Source organism: Nyctereutes procyonoides, unplaced genomic scaffold (genome assembly GCF_905146905.1).
Source record: "Nyctereutes procyonoides isolate TBG_1078 unplaced genomic scaffold, NYPRO_anot_genome, whole genome shotgun sequence".
Classification (NCBI taxonomy): Eukaryota; Metazoa; Chordata; class Mammalia; order Carnivora; family Canidae; genus Nyctereutes; species Nyctereutes procyonoides.
Window position 1 is genome coordinate 11,655,462 of NW_026575144.1, and position 15,298 is coordinate 11,670,759.

The 15,298-nt window shown below is 41.3% G+C and overlaps 1 protein-coding gene across 7 annotated transcripts in view; it reads left to right on the plus strand.

Moving 5' to 3' along the window:
• Window positions 1–15,298, plus strand: part of DISC1 (DISC1 scaffold protein) — a 346,483-nt gene that overhangs the window by 136,293 nt on the left and 194,892 nt on the right. For all 7 annotated transcript variants that reach the window (XR_008662318.1, XR_008662319.1, XM_055308948.1 and 4 more), the window contains exons 7-8: window positions 1,003–1,057; window positions 5,570–5,672. Coding sequence is in view for 5 of the 7 variants with exons in the window: in XM_055308948.1 (XP_055164923.1) it covers window positions 1,003–1,057; window positions 5,570–5,672 (158 nt within the window). In the remaining 2 variants the exon portion in view is untranslated. The remainder of the gene's footprint in view (window positions 1–1,002; window positions 1,058–5,569; window positions 5,673–15,298) is intronic.

Here is a 15,298-nt window from a genome sequence, read left to right on the forward strand (position 1 = left end):
TTGCTCTCCTGCTCCCAACTGGGATGATTTCCTGTTGCCTGTGGGATAAAGCTCTGTAGCCCTCAGCCCGGTATTCTGTATTGACTATTGCTGGTTCTTGATCTTCCTTTAAGAATTATTTTGATTGTAAATATTCTAAACACATTGAAAAATATAACATCTACTCATTTATCCACCACTGAGATTAAATATATACAGCATTTCCTCTACTTGTTTTCCTAAATAAGTAAGCACACATTGCAGATGCAGACAGACTTCCCCTTCTGTCCCTTGCCCCACTGCTTCCCCTTTTCATCCACCACAATTCACCTCTGCGATCCATATGGTCCAGTTGGACTCATCTTTTCCCTGAAGTTTTGTTTTTCCTTCCTTTCTCTTCAGGCCCAGTTCACTTTTTGCATTTTCCAGGGAGCTGTCCCATTAGTTCCCTTGTTTTCTAAGTTGCTACCCACCTTACTGTCTCCCTTGTGTCTTTGGAGTCAGTATCTGCCTGTGATAGGTTTTTTATTTTTTCAAAGATTTTATTTATTTATTTTAGGCAGACAGAGAGAGAGAGCAAGTGCATGAATGACAAGGGTGGGGGGTGGGGGTGAGGGGGTGGGAGCAGAGGGAGAGGGAGGAGGAAAGAATCTAAAGCAGACTCTGCACTGAGCAAGGAGTCCAACAGGGCAGGTCATCCTCCTTGGAAGGTAGTTATAGGAATATAAATTTTTATCTCTGCTTCCAGGACATCTGGGTTGTTCCTTTGCCCTACTATGGAGATGTGTACTATGGAAAGAACAGTTCTAATACCAGCCCAAGTAGAGCATAATTACGGAGGGAAATCTGCTTCCTAGTAACATGTTAATTCCACAGTCAAATGGAACCAATTTGGCATCATCTTTCCCACTGTTGTTTAGACTTTGGGTTGATGGAAAGTTCACTGTCTCATAGTGCTCCTGTACGTGGTGGTATAGAACTATGATCTCAAGAAGACCAATGTCCTCTTTCTAATTCTTCTAGCCTCCAGGAACGGATAAAATCCCTCAACTTGTCACTTAAGGAAATCACTGCTAAGGTAAGTAACTTCATATGCCCATTTTCTAAAGTCTCTGAAGTTTTCTTTTGATTTAATGTCATGTCTAGTTCACATGAAATTTCATGGCTAGCTCATGGCTCTGGAAGAAGTACAGACTCTATAGAACCATTGTACAGGCCAGGTGATGGGCCCAAAGAGCTGGGAATGAGGGCTGCTCCCATGGTAGAGGTCCTGGCTTCTGGTCCCACAGGGGTTGACTGGTTCAGCCTTTGCTTCACAGGAGCCATCAGTGTTAGGGAATGGAAAATGAATGCTTTTGTATACCATCAAATGCCTTTGTATGAAAAGGCTTTTGGGATGGGAGTAATCTGAAAAGTTAAATGCTTTTCTTCCAGGAAGGCAGGGTTCAGGGATACTCACAAACAGGTTTTAGAAAAGGCATAGTAGGTGTTTGTTTTTAAACTTTTTAAACTGACTTGGAATAATTTTGCCTATTTTCTCTGCCACTTATACTTCAAATCAGGACCTGATCTGTACAGAGGTAGTGCACTCCTGCATTATTCCCTGGGAGCACGTGTCAATTCAATTAAATAGTCAATGTCATGGTTATTAGGATAACCACAGTTTACAAAACAGAATCTTTTCCTGCAGAGATAGTTCTATGTGACCAAGTTATTGACAAACTGAGAAGTAGGACCAATTACTCTGTGGATTACTAACTGTGTGGCAGAGAACTGGGTAGGAATTGTTAATTTTTTGTGTTAGGTCTGAGAGCCAGGGCTGGTTATAAGATGGTCAGAATGTAAAAAGAGCTGGTGTCTGAGCAGAGAGCAAAGCAGACGAGAGTCCACTGGCCTGAAAGGAATGTTTTCTTGCCCTCCCTCAGTGCCCAGGAGAGAGGTCAGGAAGACCTGCCAAAGGGCTTGCACATCACCACAGCTGGGCTGAGACTGGGGATGTATTTTTGACGAAAGTGTCCACAGTCTTCCTGGCCCCTTTCCCCCCTATTTTTGTATCCATTTTCTGAAAAAAAAAATTGAATGATTTTGCTAAAAAAGTCACACAGCAGCAGATTGATAAGCAGTTATGTTCTGCTAGAACATTTGCTGGAAGAAGAGCAAGATGAGACCCAAGGCACGGCTTTATGCAGAACATGCAAGGGGTTGAATCCCCAGGCAAGGCTGAGAGACCTTCTTCCCTGCTCAAGGAGACTGACTCAGTTTGCCCATTTTGTCATGTGAAGCAGGAAGGGAAATGCTAGAAGGCATACCTGAATTTCTGCTATATATGTTTTGGTGATATGCCGACTAGTATTCATGTTCTATGGATGTCTGCCAGGTGACCTCCAGATGGAGCCACTAGGGAGGTGAGGAGAGGCCAAAGCTTCCTGCATGGGGCAGGAGGTAGGACTATTCCTTCTTCTGTATTTTCTGGTGTAAATACGTGCCATTTATCAGGAGCATCCTAATTTTTGGGCAAAATTAAAAGGTGGAAGTACTTTAGGGTTTGGATTTATTGAGCATTGGAACGTGCTGTGTGTATTCTGAATGAATCCCTATCCCAACAGTGAGCATACAAGTGTGCCTATTAGAGAATATACATGGTGTTTTTTTTTTACATGGTTTATATAGCAATGTGTTTTATAGAACATTTTATATTATGCACACAAACATATTACTATAGGCATATGACAGTGGGATTTGTTGATAATCTCCAGCTACCGTTAAAGCTCTTGGATTTGCCCAAATGCCAAAAGTGATTGGCTTTGTTTGCATACCTTCTCTAATGCACTTACAAATAACTTAAAATTCCCTTGCTTTTCCATAAGATAAAGGAATTCATATCTAAGATTTTATTAAAAATTTTTTTAAAGATTTTATTTATTTTTTCATGAGAGACACACACAGAGGAGAGGCAGAGACACAGGTAGAGGGAGAAGCAGGCTCCATGCAGGGAGCCTGACATGGGACTCAGTCCTGGGTCTTCAGGTTCATGACCTGGGCTGAAGGCAGCATTAAACCGCTGAGCCACCCGGGCTGCCCCATATCTAAGATTTTAAAATGTAAATTTAGAAGCTCCACTTGATAATGAGTTCCCCAGGGTCCAAAGTTATCTGGAAATACAAAGGAGACACAGATTTTCTAGGGTGTGTATTTGTGTGTATAGGTGGGTGTGTACATCCACACATACATGAATGTGTATGTATATGGCGGACATATATTAGTCCACACAGAATTGAAACAAAACTGTCCAGTCACACAAAACAACTTTACTCACTAGACTTGTTTGACTCATGACCTTGAGGCAAAAATTACAGCTTGGCCCTGTTCCTTTAGTATATTAGATATATAGATCTGATATTCTTTTGATTCCTCATCCAAAGAGAGATGGAACCTTCATTCATTCATTACATTTCTTTGACTCCATGGTTCCCAAACCAGGTAATTAAGGGATAAATGAGATGAAAGAAATAGTTGGAAATAAATGGAATATCTGGTGATTGGTGGATATTAGATTACATCCAGCAGTGCTTGAAAGAATGTACATTGCAATTTAATAAGAAGATTTAGAAAGTCTGTCTCATATTAACAGTGACAGCTTGAAGGATAGATTTGTTCAACAAAGGAGAAACTGACCCAATTATGATTAATAGAAACTGTTAACTAAAATTAGAAAGACTGGACATACATTGGATGAGACATAAGAATTATGGCTGGTGTTATGGACTTGGCAGAAATGTTCCTGGACTTTCGATGACATTCTTGGATGGATGGAAAGGGATGTGCCCATCATCGGGCACTGGGCCAGCCTGAGACTGAGTGCTATGAGGAGCAATCCAGAGCATCTTCTTTTTAACATGTAGTTCTGACTCCTGACAAATCTCAGGATTGTTTAGAGGGTCTAGGAATTATCACTTGGGGCATGGAGATGCTCATCACTTCTGATGCCAGCTTTGGCATGGAGGCGACTGCACTGTCACCTTCATCCAGAGAATGAGTTTTGTAGAGATTTGAGAAATTACAATTGCTTAATGGAAAAGAACATATTTAAGGCCAAGAAATAGTATAACAATTTAGTCAGGATGGGTGAGGTCTGCTTTGATTCCAAAAATAATTTCAATTTTAGTCTGAAATAAGCCAAACAATTCAAATTGATGGTATCTAGCAAGATCTAGATTCTTCTGGGGAAATTAAATTTTATATTTTCTCTGGGGTCTATGAACCCAACAGGATTAATTTTAGTTTTTGAATGGAATCAGATTTTTATCCAGTAAAGAAGGATCATTTGTGGGCCACCCAAAATGTCTCTATACACATGTTTATTGTTATTCAACTGAGTTGTGTACTTTTGTTGAATTGGATGTTTTTCTCGTTTTTCGAGGTAGCTCACTGATCTGAGTATAGATATCAATTGAATATGAAGTTTTTGCTTTAAACAAAACGAAAAAAATGTGATGTTTTAGTTTCAAACAAAATAAAAGATAATCTAAGATATTTGGAAAAAGAAAGTGAACTTTAAGATTTTTTACTATTTTTGGGGGTCCTGGGGTGGCTCAGCGGTTTGGCGCCTGCCTTTGGCCCAGAGCATGATCCTGGAGACCGGAGATCAAGTCCCACATCAGGCTCCAGGCATGGAGCTTGCTTCTCCCTCTGCCTGTGTCTCTGCCTGCCTCTTTCTCTCTTTCATAAATGAATAAATAAATTAAAAAATCTTTAAAAAAAGATTTTTTTTCTATTTTTGAAAGAGCAAAGAAAATGTAGGAAGTGTTTAGGTATCCTGGAAAAATATGAGATAAAACCTATAAAACTCATTGAGGTCTACTTGTCTAATTTCAATTCTGACTTACAGCAAATCTCTGCCCTCAAAGTTTTATTAGACAACATCTACTGGTAATTAGTCTGCCCCTCTGCCCTTGATCTCAACTACTGTGTACCTTCACTTATTGCTCACTGTGTGCCGGACAAGAACAAAGTGCCTGCTTACATAGAACTTGCATCCTCGTGGGGAGAGATACTAGAAAAACAGAACAATAAAAACAAATCATGTCAGCTGGAGAAGACATGGGAAAAACACCATGCAGGGTGAAGGTGGAAGGGGAGGGAGGGTTGAGGAGGTTGCTATTTTCTATAGGTAATCAGCCAGGCCTTTCTTCCCAGGTGATGTTTGAGCAGAGCCCTGAAGGGTATGAGTAAGCTAAGGCACTTGGGGCAAGAATATTTCAGAAGGGAGTAACCATGGGGAGGGAGAGAGAGAGAGAAAGAGAGCAGGGTGAGGGGCAGAGGGAGAAGCAGACTCCAGCTAAACCGGGAGCCCAACGAGGGGCTCAATCCCAGGACTCCAGGATTGTGACCTGAGCTGAAGGCAGATGCTTAACCGACTGAGCCACCCAGGCAGCCCTACATTGTTTGCTTTTAAATAACTCTCCTTCAGTTATTCCTTATCACCCCCTCTTAATTGCTTATAAATCCAGAAATCTCCAACTGGCTGCTCCATTGCCTTCTGATTTTGACTTGAGTGAATGCTGATTCATGGCTGTTTCTCTCCCTCTAGGTGTGTATGAGTGAGAGACTCAGCAGCATTCTCAGGAAGAAAGTGAATGACATTGAAACCCAACTCCCAGCATTACTTGAAGCCAAAATGCTTGCTGTATCAGGTAACTGGATGTAGAGGAGACATTGAAGCAGTGGAGTAGAATAGTGACAGCTGCCACCACAGCCAGGCTTTATTCTTGAATGACACTCTCCTTGTTACTTATGTCTTGGACATTTCAGAGCTTTTGTGGGAAGTATTACTAAAACTCATGGAAGAAATGTGCAGCATGGCTTCCTTGTAAGACTCTTAAAGCTACATATGCACATATAACAAAAAAATAAGTTATTTGTGTAGGTATCGTATTTTGGACTTCCAATTTCTGTTTCTTTAAGAGACCAGAGGTACTCTGCATACCATATAATTCTAGGAGATGTTTAGATAGCATTATGTGTCTGTAGAGGCCCCATGGAGATTGTTGGGTGAAGTCAGCCCCTTCCTACAGGGGCTGATAACATGAGACCAGGTGATGCACTCAATTTAGTAGTCTAGTCAGAGATATTAGATTTTTGGAGGGTTCTCAGTGGATCGTAATCCCTTCTCAATCCTGTAATTATTAGGAATATATTTTTCCATTAATTAGTAGGTTAAAAAGACAAATCTCTGAAAATAGTATTTTACCTTATCATTTGAATAGGGCTTTTAGACATTCCTCTATATTGTTATTTTATTTTCACAACAGCTATGTTAAGTAGGTGGGAGAGATATGGTGTCCCAATGAACAGATTAGGAGATAGAGGCCCTGGGGCATGTCCTTTGGTTAATTAGCTAAGTGGTGGCAGAACAGGGGCTCAAGTTCAGGTGTGATAAATGGATTTTTAATCCAGTTATGTAATGACATCCTCCAAGTATTCTCGGAGTTTTATAGGTTGCGTGAACCTACAGCTCATCAGCTTCAGAAGAATCATAAAAATTTAACGAAAAGGTATAATAATTACATGTATGGGTTTTAAATGGCATTTTAAGAAGGAATACAATAATTGGCAGCTTCTGCTCTTCAGATCATTAAACAACTAATGTTGGCAGCTAACGAGCAATTTGGTTCCTGGTGCAGTCAGGCATATTATTTACAACCAGTACAACATCGAAATGTGAATGTGGGGCTTGGCTCTTAACAGCTTCACATGCCATTTACTTGAAATTATGGCCCCATTTGCTAAGAGAAAAAAAAAAAGATTGAACACAATCTTTCTTCTGAGTTAGTGGTTTTGCCTTTCTTAATCCATATATCTTCTTGAGGAATACAGGTGGCTATGTATCTATTAAACCCAAGGGAGGAGATGGATCATTCAGGCAGCAGAGATGTCCCTCTCTCAAATGTGAATAATCTCTTTTTAGAATCCCAGGGAAAATTCTTAAGATGGTATATTGCATTTGGGGCCTGGGTTTTGTCTTTAGTTTTTTGATCAGCTAAGAAAATCAGTGAGGCCTAGTTGGAGGAGGGATGACCTGAATTAGCTGGGATGGGAACTCACTTCTCAACATTCCTGCTTCCTGATTACTCTGTAGTCAGTGGGCTGTCCCCATGGGCTGGGGCTGTGCCAGGATGGTCGTCATTCTTTTTCATCTCTACGTAACGTAGTTTCTATTTTCTTTTGAGCTATGCTCTACAGCAGGGAGGACCTGAGCAGGGAAAGGCCCTTCCTTTAGGATCTTGACAGGCCTACCTTAGCACATTCAGAGTGGCAAATCCTCACTCCATTAGACAAAAGCCATGACAAACCACTCCAGGGGAAAGAAGCCCTTCTTCATTTTGGTCTGTCTGCTAGAATGCTGAGAGGCAATGCCCTTGGGATTCTTGGAGGCACTCTTGAATGAAAAGGGTCTTAGGGGGTACCCTTAAGATTCCCAGAGGGCTTTTTGTCTGTCTGAAAGTTTCTTTGATTCACTCATTGATTTGGTCTATAGACTGTGACTTCTTAATTTGAGAATCAAATTGGCTATCTGCAGAGACTGGGAATAAGAAATAGCTTTATTTTCAGACTCACCAAATCCTAGCTCCTTTATTTTTAATAGTGTATTCTTTAACTCTCTTCTCTTTTCGTGCATTGTATCATAGGCAGTGACAGGATGCCTGGCAGGCACTTCTGTGTTCTGCCTGGAGTCTTCTTGGGTGTATGACCAACTTCATTAGCAACTTTCTTCTCTATTACTTCAGTTGATAATGATACCAGACTTTCTGTTACTATATGGCAAGGAACTCCTTTCCTCCAGCTTTCAATTATATTTGTCTTGCCTCCCTTTTATTCTTCACTGAGGCCTGTCAAGGCTTCTGCATGCCACCTGATCCCAGAATCAGTGCTTCAGATTTTAGGGGTTTGTTACAGCAGCATTCAGACACCAAAATCTGTTCTCGTCATTGATTGTTGCATAATAAATCAACCTCGAGATTTAGTTACTCAAAGCATACCCATCATTTATTTTGCCTACGAATCTGCAATTATTTGGGCAGACCCTGGCAGGAACAGATAGGGTGGTTGAACGGGGGCTGGAGAATCCACTTTCAAAGAAGGTAGCCCAACCGAGACAAGGAATCATTAACCTCTTTGTTACCCTCACTGAAAACTTCATCCTCTGCCCCACAGTGATTGCTTTGACCTTCATGCCTTCTAGAGAGTGTGTAGTGGGTACGGGTGATCTGGGTACTATTGTTAAGATGTCAACACCAGAAGTTGGGGACTGTCTCCTTCTCTAGAACTGCGTTGGGCCCCTGTGTAACCACTGGCCTCTAGTGATGAGTGCTTGTGCTTTTGCTCAGTCCAATTCCATGCATGCCCTCCTCCTCACAGCTGGGACCTCCTTGACACTCCAGGACTTTTCATGCCCAGACACAGAAGATACTTAAGTGGTGGTTACCTGGTATAAGACTCGGTAGCAAGCATCTTTCCTGCTATTGGCCTTCTGTCTCAGGCTCTGGGTCTGCTCTGCTGCTCAGACATGGTCCTGGATGGGTCCCCAGGTCCTGTAACCGGGCTCTGTCTCCATCTATGCTCTGTAACCTGAGTAGTGTCCCAGTCTTCATCTGCATGGGGCCTGCCCTGCTCTGACCTCTTCCTTTCCCCTAGGATCAAAGCCTGGCTCTCTGCTGCCCAGCTTCTCATATTGCTCGGATACTGACATTGCACGTGCATTTCTGGCTCCAGCCTTTCCCTGCTTGGATCACCCACTATTGTTGATGCCATCCATCTGTTGAGTCACTGCTGCTTTTTTCTTGGGCTTTGCCCTGCACTCAGAAGATAGTCAATAAGAGTAATTGTGTTAAGAAAAACCGCACCTCATTTGTAGATTGCTGAGCCCCAGAATCTGTTATTTTCATACCTCCTTTGGGTCTTCCCTCAGTTTGTGGTATATTTTCTTTCCCCCTGCCTCCTATTATTTGTTTCCAAGGAATAAATGGTTCAGATCATTGTTTATTCTTTAGTAGCATACCAAGGTGTCTCAGGTACTCCAAGCCATTTTTTTTTAAATTATGGTTCTATCCAATTTGATTTTTCTTTTCCAGAGAATAAAAATTAGCTTCGTTTAAAATATCTTAGTGTCTAAGTGGAAGCCTATCTAGACATAAACAAGATTTTCTAGATAAGCACAGAATGTTTCCCTCTCTCTAAAAAATTTAGATCAGTGGCGGAGGAGATGATAGGCCCAGCAAAGGTTTTTCAAAGATGCTATCTGTCCAGTGTGGAAATAAATGAGGCCCGCCAAAAGAGAAGAAATGAAAGCTACTTCAGAGCTTACTATAGCAAGGGAGTCAGCCACCATTACCTGTGTTTTGGCAGAGACTCAAAGGCAGGCAGAAAAGTGGGAAAGCTTCATAGTAGAAAAAAGGGAAGGCTTCAGGTTTACTCTGACGGGAGCCTGGGGGAGCTAGAGGCAGGCTAATTAGAGCATCCTATGTAATTGGTTAGGGGAGCATATTTGGCTTTCTCTGGCCGGTTCGTAAGTTGGAAGCAAGGGCAAAAATTAGGGAAGCTGTTAATTATTAATAAAATCCTGGCCATTTTGGACCGATTATTATAGACATGATTATTTAGTTTCCTGGATTATTAATAGAAATAGCAATCTGGCTTCCTATAGCCTGCCTTCCTGAACTGGCTGTTGTAGATATGGGGGTTCATTTCTTGAGCAACCTGTCCCAAGGTTGTGGGACAGAGTGCTATTGCTCCAGATGATCTGGCCGTTGTCTGTTTGTATATTTAGTCTCTCACCAGGTACCACAATTTTCAAGCTATTAGAAGCAGTTTATGTTTTACATAAAATCCTGTGTGTGCCGGTGTTATATTCCCCGTCTTAACTGTGAAGTGTGTGGCCGTCTAAAATGTTTGATGTGCAAAACCAGTCAGAGGGCTCTGCTCACATAAAGTGCTTGTTGCTCTCTCAGGAAATCATACTGACTGGAAGAAAGTGATAAAACTGACAGAGAATAGCAGATTCCAGCCAAAGGAGCTTCCGTAGAGAGGTGGTGGAGTGGTAGGGGGAGTAGTGGCAAGTGCTGGTTTGTAGCCTTTGCTCTGCTAGCCCAAGTTCATTCTTTCTTTCTTTCTTTCTTTCTTTCTTTCTTTCTTTCTTTCTTTCTTTCTTTCTTTCTTTCTTTCTTTCTTTTCTTTCTTTCTTTTTTTTAAATTTATTTGTTTATTCATGAGAGACAGAGAGAGAGAGGCAGAGGGAGAAGCAGGTTCCATGCAGGAAGCCCAATGTGATATTTGATCCCGGGTCTCCAGGATCATGCCCTGAGCTGAAGGCAGACGCTCAACCACTGAGCCACCCAAGCATCCCATGCTAGGCCAAGTTCTTAGCTTTGACATCATGGAGGGGGAGGCTCTGAGTGACAGAGCATGAGGTCTTGCCTCACCATGTGTACTTGAGCTTGGAGTTCCTCAAAAGAAATGGCCTTGGGATGCCTGGATGGCTCAGTGGTTGAGCCTCTGCCTTTGGCTTGGGTCATGGTCCTGGGGTCATGGGATTGAGTCCCGCACTGGGGGGAGCCTGCTTCTTCCTCTGCCTGTGTTTCTGCCTCTCTCTCTGTGTCTCTCATGGATAAATGAATGGAATCTTAAAAAAAAAAAAAATACAGCATTTTGCCAAAAAGAAAAAAGAGGCAGGACTCTATTATTTTTGGAGTTTGATGATTTTCACACTAGCTTTATTTCTTTTTTCCGGTAAAGAAGGACAGCTGAAATTAGAGTATGTAAATGTGAATAATTTTAGGAGGATCGTTACAGATGGAAGTATCTGTGGACCTATGCTGTACTGTGTGTGTGTGTGTGTGTGTGTGTGTGGCATGTCCCGCTGATTGAAAGTCGTAGTGAGGGCTGGACCTGTCTGGTGATACAGCCTACCTGAGTACAGAGTTCATTCCCTGAGGCTTTCTGTACTCCCTCCCTTTATGGGTGATTTGTGGCCACATTTTGACCAAGTCACTTGTTGAATTATATTTGGTAGAATAAGCACCTAACATGAGGTCGGAAAAACCCAGTTCAAGATCAGTAACCTCATGTGGGATCTTAGAATTCCAAAACTTTGTGACCTTGGCAAGGTCTGGGTCTTAGTTTCTCCAAGTGCAAACCAGAGATAGTCATTCTGAGATCCCCATCCTGACTTGTCAGAAAGGCCTAACAAGAGCCCTGTAATCTGTAAAATTGGACTCTCAAACAACAGCCTCAAAAAAGAAACCCCAGATACTGTGAAGTAGAGGAGGGACATATTTAAGTTCAGGATAAAGGATACAATTAGAAGGAACAGAGTGGGTAAAGTCAGTTTTGGCTTTGGCATTCACCTGGAGGGTTTTAATTGTGGCATTTGTAGAAGGAAATATTTTGACAGGTGCTTTAATAAGCCTTTGTGAAGGCCCAGGTATGGTTCTCTCGCTGAAGAGCAGACAGATGTGTGCGTGGGATGATGGCAAAGGCGGGAGTTCATCTGCACAAATCCTCCTGTGGCATTTAGGAAAGGGGCTCATTAGAGTCACAGAGATTGGGGGCATGGGGTCACTGATGGGACTTCCTTCAGGGATCAGCTTTTACTTTTCTGTATTTTCATCATAGAGCTCTTGGCCAGTTTCAGTAATCAGGGAGGGCTAAATCAAGAAGGATTTACTCATGGGCTTGGATCTGAGACCAAAATGCTTATAAAATATTAACTGGGGGCAGTGTAGCATTTTATTATGGCTTCAGTTGTAGTATTAACTGTCTCTTTGGGAATTTGCACTCTTCCTGCATATATAAAATTTACATGTCTATCACTATGCATTTTCCCTCAGGATCAAGGAAGGGACCCAGGTTTTAATTAATGATCTCTCTCATGTTTTATTAAGGGCCCTGGTCTCTAGAGCTTGTCATGAGTTGCAGGGTAATCTGAGAATGTATTTCCTGTCATTCTAGCAAACCTTCTGTGCAGGCACTTGCCCTGCCTATGTAGTCTTTTCTGATTTATTTTTAGAGATCTTTTCTCTCTGAACTGTTTGGAGGAGGAGATTGCACACTGTGGTGTCTCTGGGGACACGGTTGGTGCCCACCTCACTTTTGGTTACTCCCCCTTGCTTGAAAATATGGTCCAGCAGAAAGATTGGGGTTCCCTGAGCCCAGCCAGTGAAGGGACATTTGAAGGCACCACATTGTGCTTGTGGCTGCCATGTCTAGAGGTGGTCACACCTCTGGGTTGGTCTTCCCCAAACTACCCTGGGCATGTGGCACATATCTTGAGATTCTTTTTTTTTCTTGAAAGGATATCTTTCTATGTGATAAAATATATATACACATAGAATTTGCCTTTTTAGCCATTTTTATGTGTACAGTTCAGTGGCATTAAGTACAGTTACGTTGCTGTGTAACCATCATCACCATCTATCTTCAGATCTTTTCATCTTCCCAAACCAGAACTCTGTACCTGTCAAACTTGAGGTTGTGGGTGGCAGTCTACAGGGGCCCCATCCAGAGCAGCCCTAACTTGGTCATTGTTCAAGAAGGAAATCACGGGGGAACCTGGGTGGCTTAGTGGTTGAGTGTCTGTCTTCGACTCAGGTCGTGATCCCAGGGTCCTAGGAGCAAGTCCTGCATCAGCCTCCCCATAGGGAGCCTGCTTCGCCCTCTGCCTATGTCTCTGCCTCTCTCTGTGTCTCTCATGAATAAATAAATAAAATCTTAAAAAAAGAAGGAAATCATGGATCCAGGAAATGTTTTATTTGTATTGCTATTTATAGCCCAAAACTTGTGGACATCCAGTCTGCTCTTCTTATCCGGACTTTTTTTAAATGGGTCAAGCCCATCAGCTTGGTATCTTGAACCCTCTACCATTAGGATCCAACTTCTTTGTGGGTCTAGTCTCTACCTAGGCCACATGCCTCCTACCACCCACTGAAGGCAAGCATGCTGTCTAACCAGGTTTCTGTTTCTTCTTTTGGAAACCTTATATTTTTTCCTCGTGAAACCTGCCTCTGTCTCCCCTTCTGGAACAATTTTTCTTCTGTTAGCTCTTCTAGAGCATATTTGCCCATTCATTAGAACACATATCCTCCTCTTTATTTATCAGTGACCTCCTGGAGAGCAGGGTGGTGCCTTGTTCCCTCCCATATTTGACCACTTGAGCGATAGACAGTAAATAGGGTCTCAAAAGATATTTATCCAGTCATGGAATTGGAAACTATGGATTTCAGTGACAGAAATGGTAAGTGCTGGGTGTTCAGAATGCCTTTAAAGTGGGAAAACATTTAGTCATATTTCTCCCATTTATATTGGGTTGAAACTTGCCTTTGAATAATAATAATAATAATAATAATAATAATAGTAAACAACGTAGTTTAGTACCTAAGAAGGATTTGGGAGTTATATTTGAGTTGGAAATCTGTCCTCCATTTTGTTGCTATGTAACCTTAGCAAGATTTTTTTCTTGAGGTTTCAGTTTTCTTGACTATAAAGCAGAGATAACAACATATATTTCAGTGAACATAAAATGCCCCATTATTTTACATAGTACAAGAAAAGAAAAATTGCTGTCAATTAAACAATGATATAATGCTTTCTGTGGCTTTGGATTTTTATTTTATACTTATTGAAATAGTTCTTTTAGAAGTATTTAGGCTTTTGAAAAATCCTTTTCAAAAGAAAACTTAATCACTCAAGGTTTTCATAAAATGTCTTCTTATTCAGAGTCTGAGTATTCTGAAACACATTGTGACTCAAAGTAGTTGGAGCTCACATTTTTTCACCCATTATCTTTCTCTGCATCAGTGAAGCTGTTGGTGAAGAAACTATTTTTTTCCTCCAAGAATGAACTACTGTTTTCTGCCAAGCTGCAAAACAGTTCTTCAAGTTTTAAATGATGGTACTTGCCTAATCTTACAAATCCATTACAAGAGATGGTTTTCAGGCAACAGCCAGGTCTCCAGTGATCCTGAAATGGTTTTTACTTTGAAACCCCAGTGGCTTGCAGATGGTCCACCGAGCCACCAAGAACGATGATCACATGGTAACAGCCTCATCTGGACTACTTCCAGGCTGATGGACACAGCCTGGACACATCTCCATTTCAGAGATGTTACCATGGGGAAAACAAAGTGTGCCTCTCAGAATAGATAACATAGGGCATGACTTCCCTCTTAAGGTTGTTGTAAGGTAGAGGAGAAAAGATTCGTAGTTGTTACTGTGCAAACATCATGGAGCCCCTTGATAACAATAACTGTTATTTATGGAGCACCCACTAATGTAATATGCTTATTTACAACATAATTTTCATATTAAAATTTTCCCTAATATATTTTTCCTTTTTTATTGAGGTATGATTTAAATTCAATGAAATGCACAGATCTTAAATGTTCGGTTGTATGTATTTTGACACCTCTCATCTGCAGCCCTATCAAGATATTTTCATCCCTCCAGAAGCATCACTCTTGTGCCCCTTCCCAGTCATCATCTGCCTTCCCCACACAGTCTCTGTTCTGATATCTTTCACCATGGATCATTCTGTGCTAGAACTTAGTATCGCTGGAATCATGTGGCATGCAGTCTTCTATGTCTTATTATTTTTCTTTTTGAGATACTCCCATGTCACTGTGTGTATGAAGAGTTTGTGCCTTTCTGTTATTGAGTAGTCTCCACTGCGTAGATGTGCCCCCGTTTCTGCTTTTCTCCCCTTGGTGGGCATTTAGGTTGTTTGTTTGGGCTATCATGAGTAAAGCCACTATAAATATTTGCATGCAACTATTTTTTGATTACATGTTTTTGTTTCTCCTGGGTAATACCTGAAAGTAGAATTTTTGGGCCCAAGAACAAGTGTGTATTTAACTTTATGAGAAACAGAGTCTTCTCAAGGTGACTGTGTCACTGACACTCCCATTATGTTTGAGAGTTCCGCAGCTCCACATCCTTACCAGCTAGACAGCTTCAGTCTAGTTCATTTGAACCATTGGTTCATTGAACCATGAATTTTGAATGGTTTTGTAGTGGAATCTCTATGGCTTTAATTTGTACTATTCTGGTAACTAATAACCACCAACATGTTTTCATATGATCACCAGCCATTTGTATATCTTACTCTGTAAAATGCCTGTTAAGTCATTTTTATTTTAATTATTGGGTTGTAGAATTTGACTCCTTTGTCAGGTATATGTATTGCAAATAGTTTCTCCCAGTCTGTGGCTTGCCTTTTCTTTTTTTTTTTTTTAGTGGTATTTTTTGATGAGTAGAGGTCTTTAATTAT